Below are 13,230 nucleotides of genomic sequence, written 5' to 3'. Positions count from 1 at the left end.
GTTGGAGACACAAGAGAGGCAACCGCACATTGATGTTTCTCTCCCTCTCTTTCTCCCTCCCTTCCCCTTTCTCTAAAAATAAATAAATAAGGTCTTTTTAAAAGAGAAAAATACATACCTTTATCTTACCTGCTGATTTTTTTTTAACCCTCACCTGAGGATATATGTACTGATTTTAGAGAGAGGGGAAGGGAGGGAGAGAGAGAGAGAGAAACATAGATTGGTTGCCTCTCACATGCACCCCAACTGAGAATTGAACCTGCAACCTGGGTACATGCCCTGACTGGGGATCCAACCCACAACCTTGTGTTTGGCGGGACAGCACCCTACCAACTGAGCCACCTGCCAGGGCTACCTGATGATTTAAAAAACAAATCAGTGCACTTTCCTGTCTGGTTGAATATACTTACCCCTCCCTACCGGGAACGGTCTGTTGGTCAGTGAGGCGTCCAGTCACTGTGCGACTGGAGGTCCCCGCAGAGAAGGGCAGCCCTGAGAGAGTAGCACTTCATCAGCTTGGCAGATGGAACAGTTAACGGGAGAGACCTGGTTCTGGCTGATGCATGCAGAGAATGACAGATCCGCCAAGCTATCAGTGTGTAATCAGTTTTTTAGTGACCTGTTCCCATGGAAGAGAACGGGACTGGGTAGAGTAAGGGGTGAAAGGCAAAGTTTCAGGGCAAAGCAGGGCAGCAAAAGTAAGAATGGCTGAAGACCAGGGTGGCAAGCCCCCGGGCAGCCTGAGGCTGGGTAGCCAGAGGCCCAGTGGCCCGGAAGCCAAGAACATCAAGAGCACCCCAAACTCCCAAGAGAGAGGGAGCAAGTTCTTTGTTCTGAGGACTTACATAGTTTGTGGGACAGGAGGAAAAAAGTTACATATTAATTAATGGGTACATGTACCCACTTTTCCTGGGGGAACGTGACTACCCAAAGGTAGGTATGTGTGGGGGTCTGTTAGCCTGAATGCTTATCTTGCTCCAGACTCCATTTGTTCGTTCATCTTGTTGTGAAACAGATACGTGGCAGTTAATTAAAATTGGGGCACTTTCCGAAGCTATTCATGGGCTCTTGCCGTAAGCACCAGGGACTCCCTCGTAAAACAGACAGTGACCAGAGGTAGGCAATTAACCAAAGTTGTTTTATGGGCTTCTTTGGGCACCGTGGACCCTCTTCCACGTTCCAGGCCTTGGGATAAAAGTACGGTTTCAAGGTTTTCTTTCCCAGACAGTGGAAATGCTACATAGAATTTCAAGGACTTGCCTTCTTCCTTGCTAACACAGTGTTTCTTGTGATATTGGAAGACCTGGCAATATGATCGGACCAGGCTCAGGACTGCTGAGTTAGCATGTGAGACCTGTCTCCTTCCTCCTCCCTGCCTCGGTGTGCTATTCATTCTACCTAATCGGTAAAAGGTGTTTCCTAGTAACCGGGATGCTAAATGCTGGCCAGGGACAGCAGCTCAGAGTTCTTCCTGTGCCGTCTCCTGCCTCAGAACTATTGCAGGGAGCAGAGGGTTCGGTGAAAACTTTGGTGTGGGGCCCACAGTTCTCAACAAAGAAATCTGATTAAACTTTTTACGTTTCTCTTCAAGATCCTTCACAGTACAGGGCTGGAATTTCAACATCAAATCGAGGAAGCCAAGGACTTAGATCAGCTGATTAAAATTCACTATAGATATCTGTCGACCATCCATGATCGATGTCTGCTGAGAGAAAAGGTACGTGAGAAGTCAGCTGTGAACTTGTCCACTTAGGCAGGAGTGAAGCTGGCCAAGCGAGGTTGTCTCTCTGCTTTGGGATTTTATATTTACTAAGCTTCTGTTCTGTAGAATATTCCCCCCCCCCTTTTTTTAAGATTTAAAAAAAATCTTGGACATGGAGGTTGCTCAGAGCCAGGCAGCCACTGATCTGCTGAGCCTTCTCAGTGACATTGGAGTTAGGGAAGAGTGTGGCATCCGTGTCCAAACACAGTCACAGAGCTGTGTTCTGTCCTGGCTTCACTCTGCAGGTCAGCTTTGTGAAGGAAGCCATCATGAAGGTGTTGAACTTGGCACTCATGTTTGCAGATGGTTGGCAGGCGGGGCTGGGGGCCTGGCAGTAAGTATGTGGCTTGTGGGGCCTCCTCGATGTGAGTGTTTCAATGGGCTTCCTCCTGGGCGGTGTTTTTCATCTTGGCGACACATTCCAAACCACTTACATTTAAGGCAGGGATGTCAAACTCATTTTCCCTAGGGGCTACATCAGCCTCATGGTTGCCTTCAAAGGGCCAAATATAATTTTAGGACTCTACAAATGTAAATGCTCCTTAACAGTTAAGCGAGCTTGGCGCTGCTGACGGGTAGAAACAGGGTGCTGGGCTGGATAATACAAGGTGGAGGGCTGGATTTGGCCCACAGGCCTTGCGTTTGCCACCTGTGATTTAAGGAAAGAATTGAAAAGCACTGGGCAGCATCAGAGATTGTGTGATTCTTTTGTGAGCCATAAAATAAAAAACAGCTGAAGTCTTTTAATGAGGACAAGCAAAAATATCCTTAGATTACATTCATGTGTAGTTTTTGTTACTTTTTTGGGGATTCTATTTATTTTATAGAGGGAGAAGGAGAGGGAGAGAAACAACAATGTGCGGTTGCCTCTCACATGCCCCCTACTGTAGGACCTGGCTCTGCAACCCAGGCATGCGCCCTGACTGGGAATCGAACCAGTGACCCTTTGGTTCACAGGCCAACACTCAGTCCACTGAGCCACACCAGTTAGGGCCTGGGATTCTTTTTCTAGGGATGTAATAAGCAAATGTAGAATGCCTCAAGGGACAAAACAAATAAAGTAGGGCAGGAAATTTTACTTTATTTTTTACAGTCTTTATACTTAGTATTCTACATAATTAAACTGAGGTACATTTGAAATTACTCCAGAGATACTTTGTAACCTACCTGTTAATAACCCCATATGCTCTTCCTTAAACCGAAATGTACTTTCTTTCCTAGGATGGAATCTATAGAGAAAATGGAGTCCGATTTTAAAAACTGCCACATGTTTCTGGTCACCATTTTAAACAAAGCCGTCTGTAGAGGGTCCTTTCCGCATCGTGAGTACATGCGTTAAAATCTCACTGCTCTTCCACTTTCCGGTACAAAGGCTGTCTCATGAGGAATTGGATTTCTCCGCCTTTCACAGCTGGAAGGCCCCGCAGCAGCTGCACCACCCCTTGGTTGTTTTTTCACAATTACTTTGGGATGAGTGAATATTAAGACGTAAAACACAGAGACTAAAGATTTTTCTCTCTAGCATAGTGTTTGTATACCAGTGGGTACCTGAAACTATTATTACTATTATTCTTTAAGATTTTATTTATTTATTCTAAAAGATGGGGAGGGAGGGAGACAGAGAGGGAGAGAAACATCAATTGCTTACTTCTTTCACACCCCCAACCAGGGATCTAGCCTGAAACCCAGGCATGTGCCTTGACCAGGAATCGAACTGGCGACCTTCTGGTTCAAAGGCCCACACTCAATCCACTGAGCCATGCCAGCCAGGGCTGAAACTATTATTTACAAAACAGAGGGCCGAACAGATTTTAGTCACACCTTCCTGTCATATGTAGCTTTTACAACTATTTCTTTTCAAAAGCTGGGGAATTTTTCTGAGCAGTTTTGAAGCTCCCAAGGCTTTCTGACAGACGGCAGAACAGGTAGTCTGTGGGTTGAGGCGTAATCTGGAGAAACAAAGGCCTGAGTGTTCTCTTGGCAGTAGTTAGGGGGAGAGATTCAGGGTAAATTCTTCCCTGTTTCTGCATATTCAAATGGAGACCTCCTTAAGGAAGCTGAATGTCTTTAAACGCCCTTTGTTAGAATGGGGGAGAGGAAACACAGGCATCTGCTTGGCGTCTTGTTAGGGACAGACCGCAGCTTTTACAGTGCGAGGAACAAATGGGATTTCTTCAGTGAAATGCACAGGTTGGTTTGCTTTCAAAATTAAAATGATCCAAAATAGAAGTAAATCATACTTTTTCAATTTGTATTTAATAAGTGAAGAATATAATCTTCATTACACATTAACAATAACCACTATTTCAATTAAAAACAGAAAATGTCCTTAAGTACTTGTGAGTTTTGAATCGAGTAAAGCCTTTCTCAGACATTTGCAAATACTTCACCCTGTTTTTTCTGACCTTTTTCTTCCCACAGTGGAGTCTCTAGCTCTGTCCCTCATGGCCGGCATGGAGCAAGCTTAGATGTCCCCACGTGGTACACACCTCGCGCGTCACCTCCCACGTGTGCGGCTGCACCACCTGCAGCGAGAAGTAGGAACGGTTCCAAAACTGTTGTCTGCCGTCTAGACAACTGAGGGTTTGCAGGGGTTTTCTCTGAGGCTTTTGGGTAGCTTGTGGGGTGGTGTGTACAAAATGATGTCCATGATGGAAACTGTACATAGGTCGTTCACACTTACATGTCCTGTTGTAAGCTGTGCACTTATGGTATCGATACCTTAGATGGGAATTGTATCATTTTTGTAAATGGAATTGTTAGTATTAAAAACAAAGCACTTTGCATTCTTTTATTCTCCTTTTGCGGGGTCCCAGAAGTTTTTTGGATAGAGTTTTACATGGTTTATCCTAAAGCGTGTGTTAGATTTACCCATCAGAGACATGTATTTTTATGTGCCTGGGAGTTCCAAAATGGACAATAACTTCAACCAATACCAGTAATGTAAAGACCAACTGGACATAGGATGTAGGACCAGCTGTGAGTCCGTACTGTCATTGGGCATTTCTGAGCCATTTTTGTTGGCTAAAATTATGCTTACTATTCCATTTTTTCCACATTTCCTCTGTGTGTTCTCTGTGCGTCCCTAGCATTTATAACTGAGCACTTATTTACTATTTATTTTTCACAAAGAAGCACTGACCCAAACAGCACCAGAGCTGAGTACCTGGGCGCCTTGTCCTCAGACGCCGTCCTGGTCACCCTGCTGGCCTGTGGGGTATCCGGGAACAGGAGCCCCTGCTGGGAGCCAGCCAAGCTCCGAGGCTTCCCACTGGAATTGGAAGAAGTTCACGGAGGCGACCTTCCAGTGCTAGGGGTGGCACAGCTACCCCCGGGTCTGAAGAAAATGCCACTGCGACACCTGACCACTGAGGGACAGGTGGCTGCTGAGCTCCGTGCCTGGGGATAGCAGTGTGAGCCCCTGACACTCTAAACCCATGGCCCGGGTCTTCTGGCCTAAAGATCTTCGTATGTCACCAAACTCATCACATACCATGCATCGCTCATGAACTGATGCAGCCCCTGACGCTCACAGCTCTGACAGATGGTGAAACAGACATAGCTTCCACCCAGTGACACCTAAAAGGTCACGCTGAAGTCCTGTTGACCTTAGTCCTTATACCCAGTAAGTGCGTCATTTATTTCTAGAGAGACTGGAAGGGAGGGAGAAAGAGAAACATTGTTAGTTGCACTTTGCATACCCTCAACTTGGGACCTAGCATGCAACCCAGGCATGTGCCTTGACTAGGAATCGAACCTGTGACCTTTTGATTCACAGACCAGCACTCAATCCACTGAGCCACACCCCATGGCAAACATGGAATTTACAGTGTTCAAAAAGACAAAAAACAGAGCAGACACAGCACCAGACTCAGATTGTGCCGAGGTGTTAAAATTACCAGACTGGGAGAGTCAAACAGCTCGGGTGAGCGTGCTTGGGGCTCTAATGGAGAAAGCAGGCACATGGGAAAACAGTTGGGCCTGTGAGCTCAGCAAGGACAGGGGTGAACTGAATATTACCCTGGTCCGGGGGACACCAATTACAACAGAACACACCTGAGCCTACAGAACCATCACCAAGATAGGCCACATTCGGGGGCCATAAAATACACCTTGACGATTTTTAAAAAGTAGAAGTCATACAAAGTTGCCCTCGCTGGTGTTGCTCAGTGGATTGAGTGCTGACCTGCAAACCAGAGGGTCGCTGGTTCGATCCCCGGTTGGGGCGCATGTCAGTGTTACGGGCCAGAGGTCCCAGTAGGGCAACCACACCTTGATGTTTCTCCCCCTCTCTGTCTCGCTTCCTGCCCCTCTGTCTAAAAATAAATAAATAAAATCTTTGTAAAGTACTTTCTCAGACCACAGTGTGAGCAGAAAACCTGCAGCAACTGTGCTGAGGGAAGTAACAGGCTGCAGTGACCCCTGGGTCCCACAGGAGGATGTGCTTGTTTGGATAGTGCTAAGGCCCAGCAGGAAGGACAGCCTGTTCAGTGGAGGATGGATGAGTTGAGCACTGCCGGACCATCTGATGGGGGAGCCAGCCGGGTGGGGACATATCTGGAGAGTGAGAGGACGGCTGGCCTTCCCCAGGCAGCGCATGAAATTTCGGGCCTGACCACAGGTGTGACGGAAGTGTCTCTTCCCGTCCTTTGCACATGTGGGTGTCTAGTGACAGCGGGACTTACTGAAAAGACTACTCTTCCATTACATAGTCTCAGCACTCTTGTCAGAAATCATTTCTTTTTGTGCCCTCAGTTCTACTCTGTTTGTCACTATGTCCTTTCTTGGGCCACTGCCACTATATCATGATTATTGCAGCTGCCTGGCAAGTTTTGAATTTAGGGAGTGTGATTCTTCCAGTTTTATAATTTGTTCAGATTGTTTTCCACATCCTGGATCCCTTGCATTTCTATGTGGACTACTTTAGGATCAGCTTGTAAAATTCGGAGGGGGGGAAGAAGACTGTTGGAATTTTGACAGGGATCACACTGAATCTGTAGATCAATCAGAGAAGTGTTACCATTTTCACTATATTTACCAAATTTTGCTGTGTATAATGCTCACCCACTTTTCTGTGTGCATTATACACAGTATTATTATACCCGTGGTGTATAATTATTATACCCAGCAAAAATGCAGTAATTTGTAGTCTGTGAACAGGGGATGTCCATAAGACCAGCACAATCCAAAATAATCTCAGCAGGCAATTTTTAAAAAGATTTTATTTTTAGAGGAAGGGAAAGAGAAAGAAAGGGAGAGGAAACATCAATGTGTGGTTGTCTCTCATGTGCCCCCCACCAGGGACCTGGCCCACAACCCAGGCATGTGCCCTGACTGGGAATCGAATCAGCGACTCTGTATTGCAGGCCGGCACTCAGTACACTTGAGTCACACCAGCCAGGGCTCAGCAGGCACTTTGTAGACGGGCTGATTCTAAAGTTTGTGTGACTATACAAAGGATTTAGAAGCAAGTTTGAATGACGGACATGTTAGGACATTATCTGCTTTCAAGGCTTGGTATGAAGCTGCAGTGACCAAGATTAGTGTACTGGCAAGATGAACAGGTAGATTAGTGGAGTAAGACAGTCAAGAAATAAATTTATACCTGGTCTTTTTAAAAAAATATTTTATTCATTTATCTTTAGAGGGGAAGGGAAGGAGAGAGGAAGAGAAACATCAATGTATGGTTGCTTCTTGTGCATCCCCTGCTGGGAGCTGGCCTGCAACCCATGAACGTGCCCTGACTGGGAATCGAACCGTGATTGTCTGGTTCACAGGCCCACGCTCAATCCACTGAGCTACACCAGCCAGTATACCTGGTCTTTTGATTTTTTTCTTCAAATAATGGAGAAAGGAAAATTTAAACAAATGGTTCTAGAACAAGTGGATGGATGATTCCAACTATGACATTCTGAAAAAGGCAAAAATATGGAAACAGTATTTCAGACTGATCAGGCATTCAGCTCTAGCTGGTGTGGCTCAGTGGACTGAGTGCAGGTCTGTGAACCAAAGAGTCAGTGGTTCAATTCCCAGTCAGGGCACATTCCTGGGTTGCAGGCCAGGCCCCCAGTAGGAGGCACACAAGAGGCAAGCACACGTTGATGTTTCTCTCTCTTTCTTCCTCCCTTCCGCACTCTTTTAAAAATATAATAACAGGTTTGATTCCTAGTCAGGGCACATGCCTGGGTTGTGGACCAGGTCCCTAGTAGGAGGTGTGCAAGAAGCAACCACACATTGATGTTTCTCTCCCTCTCTTTCTCCTTCCCTTCCCCTCTAAAGTAAATAAAATCTTGATAAATAAGTAAAATTATAATGAAAAAAATCAGGTGTGGTAAGAAGAGGATTTGGGGTCAGGGAAATAGTTCACGTACCTGTATCATGGTGGACACATGTCATTTTACATTCATCAAAACCCATAGCAAGGAGGACAGCAAGAGTGAGCACTCATGTGAACCTTGGACTTTGCGTGACAGTGCGTCAGTGTAGGTTCACTGACTGTAACCAGTGTACTTTTGGTGTGTGACACCGATAGGGAGGCTGTGCGTATGCAGGAATTATTACCTCTGTTCAATTTTGCTGTGAGCCCAAAACTGCTCTAAAAAATAAAGTCATTTTTTAAGGTTTATTTTATACTCATTTGAGAGAGGGAAAGGAAAGAGAGGGAAACATCGATGTTCATTTGAGAGAAATGGGGAAAGAGAGTGACACCTGCCACCTACCTCCTGCATGAGCCCCAGCCCAGGATGGACCTCAAAACCCAGACACATACCCTGACCGAGAATCAAACTGTTGACCTTTAGGTTATAGGACACCAACCAACTGAGCCACGCTATCCAGCGCTAACGTCCATTTTTTAAAGTAACACTGTTGACACACGCAACAAAGATGAATTTCAAGCAGTCTGCTGATAAAAAGAAGCCGGATTTAAGAGGATTCATATTGTATGATTCCATTTATGTAAAATTAAGAGACAAAACTAATGTATAGGGATGGACATCAAAACTGGCAGCCTCTGGGCAGGTCCCCTGTGCCTGATACTCATTAAACTATAGGTTTAAGATCCGTACTCTTTCTGTATTTAAATTATACCTCCCTTAAAAAAAATTATTTATGTTTAGAGAGAGGGGAAGGAAGGGAGAAAGAGAAGGAAAGAAGCATCAATATATGGTTGCCTCTCACATGACCCGCACTGGGGACCTGGCCAACAATCCAGGCATGTACCCCGACTGGGAGGTGAACCAGTGACCTTGTGGTTCACAGGCCTGCACTCAATCCACTGAGCCACACCAGCAAGAGCTATACCTCAATTCTAAAATGTAATTGTGTAAACTTTGCTTGAGGAACCTGAAGTAGCCTCCCAGCAGAAGCAATGATGATCTATCTTCCTCAGACCTGCCCCACCAGCCCACTCTCCTTGTAGACGTACAACTACATCCACATCACTGCAGCCCCAAGGGTGGCCTACAAGGAGATACATTATTCTCATTTTTTAAAAAAATGTATGTATTGATTTTAGAGAGGAAGAGAGACAGAGAAACATCAATTTGTTCCACTTTTTGATGCATTCACTGGTTGATTCCTGTATGTGCTCTGACTGGGGATTGAACCCAGCACCTTGGCATATCAGGATGGTGCCCCAACCAACCACACTCCTCAGCCAGGGTGGAATTCACTGTTTTGAAGGGCAGGCACAGGGGTTTCAGAAAACCCTGAGAATTAGTTCTTGTTCTCCAGTTCGATTCCCTCCCCCACCCCTGCCACATCTCTGACCCTGTGCTCTGCCTCTTGTTAGTTCGACTTGGATGTCAGTATATACTACCCAAATGATCTTCTTTCCTGCCACTTATCAAACTTTGTTAATAGCAAACAGTCTGAATCAGTGTGTAGCTTACAGTGTACAAAGGAGGAGAGAAGACGTGGTCCTGGGACCCAGGATCCCGAAACCAGGCTTCGATGGCAAAGGGAACTGGTCCCAGCCCTGAATGCCTGGCTGCCCTCTGCTGTCCGCTAGAGCCTGTTCTCTGCAAATCAAGAAATCTCCATTGCTGTTTCTATGCGGGTGGAGGGGTGGGGGGGGGGCACTGCTTGGGGGGGCCACCAGGCAGTCATCCTCGGCAATTCTGGAATGGGAGGGACCCCACGGACCTCCACAAACTGTCCCCAAGTTCCCGGGAATTAGAATATTCTGCACAGGCTCAGGTGGTGGGAGCCGGTTCCGGGCTCCCAAAGGCATTGGTGTTGGGGGGCTGTGTCCATAGGCGCAGGTGGGCCAGGGAGCCTTCTGCCTCACCCCCGCATACTCCCCCAAGCTGGGACAACCCTGCACCCTTGGAAAGACGCGGGGCCATTTCCAAGGTCTCCTTCTAAGAAGGGTTCCAGGCAGCAGCAGGTACACGAGTCAGGAAACCCTCCTCTTCAGTCCATCGGACACCGTTTGTGGGTAGAAAACCATTATTCAGTGTTGTATAAAAATAATCAATAGTAATAATGATAAAAATGATCATAATCCTGATAAGAAGTAGAACGAGGGAGCAAGAAGAGAAGGAAGGGGCAGAAAAAAGAATAAAACAGCCCCCCCTCGCCCCCAGTGAATGATCATGCACCCACATGAGGTGGTGATTTGAAACCAGCTCCCAGGTTCGCACCGCGATCCGTGTTCCTTGAAGGCGAAGGAGGAACAGCAGGAGACAAAGGGAGAGCCGCCTAGAGGAGGGCGCGCTGGGCGGGACTCGTGCTCAGTCAGACCCCGGTAGGTGAGGCCTGGAGGTCCGAGGGGCCGCAAGGAAGGCGGCCACCTGCCTGGCCACCCAGCGCTTCCGCCGGACTCAGGTGCAAGAGCGAGGCCACGGCCACGCCCAACCCCGGGTCCCACCAACTTCCAGGCTTGGGCCGCCCCGCGGCCTGCGGTACCTGCTCGCCCGCCCCCTGGGTTCGCCTTGGGGCTGTGGGAGGGCGGCTCCCAGCCCAGGGAGCCAGGCCGCGGAGGGCCCCCTGGGACTCCCAGTTCCTGAATCCTTACAGAATTAGGTCATTTCCACGGTCTCAGGCCTGTTGAGGACACTTTCCTTGGGACCCCCCAAGCCCACAGGGACCGATTCTGGCCTTGGAGCGGAACTGGGGGCGTTTTCAGGATCCTCCTGTGGGAGCTCGGGAGCGGCTGAGTGAGTGTCAGGGCTCTCCGTTCAATTCTGCATTAAATTAAACACTCTTCACGGACAGAGAAACACTATCAATGTGTTATAATAAAAATTAATAACAATAGATAAATGGGTCAATAAGGAAAAGAACAAACGGGGCTTGGTTTTAACCGGCGGATGATGAGGGAGCCGAGTGGAAGACGGGGCTTCACGGCTTCAGCAACTGGGCTCGATCAGTTGGTGACGGAGATTCGCCGAAGGGTGGAAGAGAGGCAGAGGCAAAAATGTTTGACTTGAGTGCCTTCAAGACAGAAATATCCAGGAGGCAGTTAGCCACAGGTCCGGCCAAGACAAGTAGGTGGAAAGAGGCGGACCGTTGTCATGGAAACAGCTCGCTGAGGAAAATGTTTTCTCCTTTAGAGAGTACTCATCTTATGCTCAAGTCGGCCTATGAAGGCACAGTTAAAATGAAGGGAAGTGGCCCAGATGCCCCAGGCCCCCACCAGGGCTGCGTCTCTCCCCCACACACCAGTGGCCTTGACTGAGGCAGAAAACACGACCTGGTTTACGCTGCACAGCATAAAGGCCCGCTCAGAAGTGCACAGCTGTAGGTTCCCCTCAAGATGGCGCAGTTTTGGGGTGTAAGTAATCCTTGATTTACGGAATAAATTGATACCTTCTCCCTCAAAAAACAAAGTAAGAGGTCCTGGCTGGTGTGACTCAGTGGACTGAGTGCCGGCCTAAGAACCAGAAGGTCACTGGTTCCATTCCCAGTCAGGGCACATGCCTGGGTTGCGGGCCAGGTCCCGAGTAAGGGGTGTGTGAAGGGCAACCACACCTTGATGTTTCTCCTTATCTTTCTCTCCCTTCCCCTCTCTAAAAATAAATAAATTAAATAGTAGCTGGCTGGTTGGTTGGGTGTGCTGGTTGGTCCCAGTTGCTTGGAATGTCGTCTGGTAGAATGAAAGGTTCCAGGTTTGATTCCCCCATCAAGGTACATGCCCAGGTTGAGTGTTGAATCCTTGTTGAGGAGCGTATGCGAAGGCAACCGACCATCAATGTGTGTATCCCTCTCTTTCTCCCTCCCTTCTTCTCTCTCTAAAAGCAATAAAAATGTCCTTGGATGAGGATAAAAATTGTTTTTAAGTACATGGCTATAACCCTTTCTGGAACATTCCTAAAGAACAGTGATGAAGGAAATCCTCCCAGCCCAGTTGGAGCAGGACAGCTGGTTGTTAATTTCGCCTGGAAGTGGAAGTGGGCTACAGCCCATGGTTTGGCTGGGTTCTCAGGGACATGGAAGGGACTTGACTGGAAACCTGGTGAGGAGAGAGTTAAAGGAAGAAGCGCGTGGGTAGACGTGCCTGCCTCTGCAAACGGTGAGACAATATTTGTGTTCCATGTGAGTGCTCATGACAAGGGCAACTTCAACAGGGAAGGGTGTTAATAATCAAATGATCAGATACTTGATTTGAAAATATTATCTCCCATTCCAGGAGGTTTCCTTTTCCCTCTATTGATTGTGTCCTTTGATGTACAGTGTTTAAGTTTTTTTTTCTTTCCTCATCTGAGGACATATTTTTCCATTTTTTAGGGAGAGAGGAAGGGAGAGACAGAAATACCAATTAGTTGCCTCCCGTAAATGACAGGACTGGTGATGGTACGCGCCTGAGCTGAGGATCGAAACTGCAGCCCAGGCATGTACCCTGACTGGGAATCAAACTGCGATTCTCTTGGATTCGCTGGTTCGCAGGCCTGTGCTCAATCCACTGAGCTACACTAGCTTGCCTATTTTTCCTTTTCATTGCCTATGCTGATGGTGTCATAGGTCTTTGCTATATTTTGACTAAAATTTTGTGCATGTCTTAAGGTAATAATCCAATTTCACTCTTCTACAGGTGGATGTCCAGTTTTCTTAACATCATCTTTTGAAAAGACTGTCCTTTCCCTGTTGGATGGTCTTGTCATCCTTGTAAAAAACCCTTGGACCTTATAAGTGAGGGTTTATTTATGGACACTCTGTTCTATTCCATTGGTCTGTATATCTGTCTTCATGCCTGTAACACACCATTGTGGCTACTGTAGCTATGTAATAAGATTTAAAATAAGGAAGTGGTGAAATGGCATCCTTTTCCTATTTCTGCTCTCAGGGGAGAAGTTTTCAGTCTTACAACACTGTACACTGTTAGCTATGGTCTTTATTAGGTTGAGGTAGTTTGTTGAGTATGTTTTTTAGAGACTTTATTTTTATTTTATTTTTTAGAGAGAGGGGAAGGGAGGGAGAAAGAGAGGGACAGAAACATCAAGTATGGGAGATACATTGATTGGTTG

General features: G+C 47.0%; 1 protein-coding gene across 2 annotated transcripts in view; it reads left to right on the top strand.

Annotated features, from left to right (window-relative positions):
* Positions 1-6,983, top strand: part of TUBGCP5 (tubulin gamma complex component 5) — a 52,685-nt gene extending 45,702 nt beyond the window's left edge. The window contains exons 20-23 of one of the 2 annotated variants that reach the window (XM_037053822.1): positions 1,592-1,717; positions 2,008-2,096; positions 2,984-3,084; positions 4,184-6,983. In XM_037053822.1, coding sequence (XP_036909717.1) covers positions 1,592-1,717; positions 2,008-2,096; positions 2,984-3,084; positions 4,184-4,230 — 363 coding nt within the window. In that variant the 3' untranslated portion in view covers positions 4,231-6,983. The remainder of the gene's footprint in view (positions 1-1,591; positions 1,718-2,007; positions 2,097-2,983; positions 3,085-4,183) is intronic. The other variant, XM_037053823.1, reaches the window with a different exon arrangement.
* The last annotated feature ends 6,247 nt before the right edge of the window (positions 6,984-13,230 follow it).

This window comes from Sturnira hondurensis, unplaced genomic scaffold (genome assembly GCF_014824575.4).
Source record: "Sturnira hondurensis isolate 20B ecotype Veracruz unplaced genomic scaffold, ASM1482457v3 Scaffold0007865, whole genome shotgun sequence".
In the NCBI taxonomy this organism is placed as follows: domain Eukaryota; kingdom Metazoa; phylum Chordata; class Mammalia; order Chiroptera; family Phyllostomidae; genus Sturnira; species Sturnira hondurensis.
The sequence above is the reverse complement of the archived record's forward strand: the minus strand, read 5'-3'. Positions and strand labels throughout refer to the sequence as shown.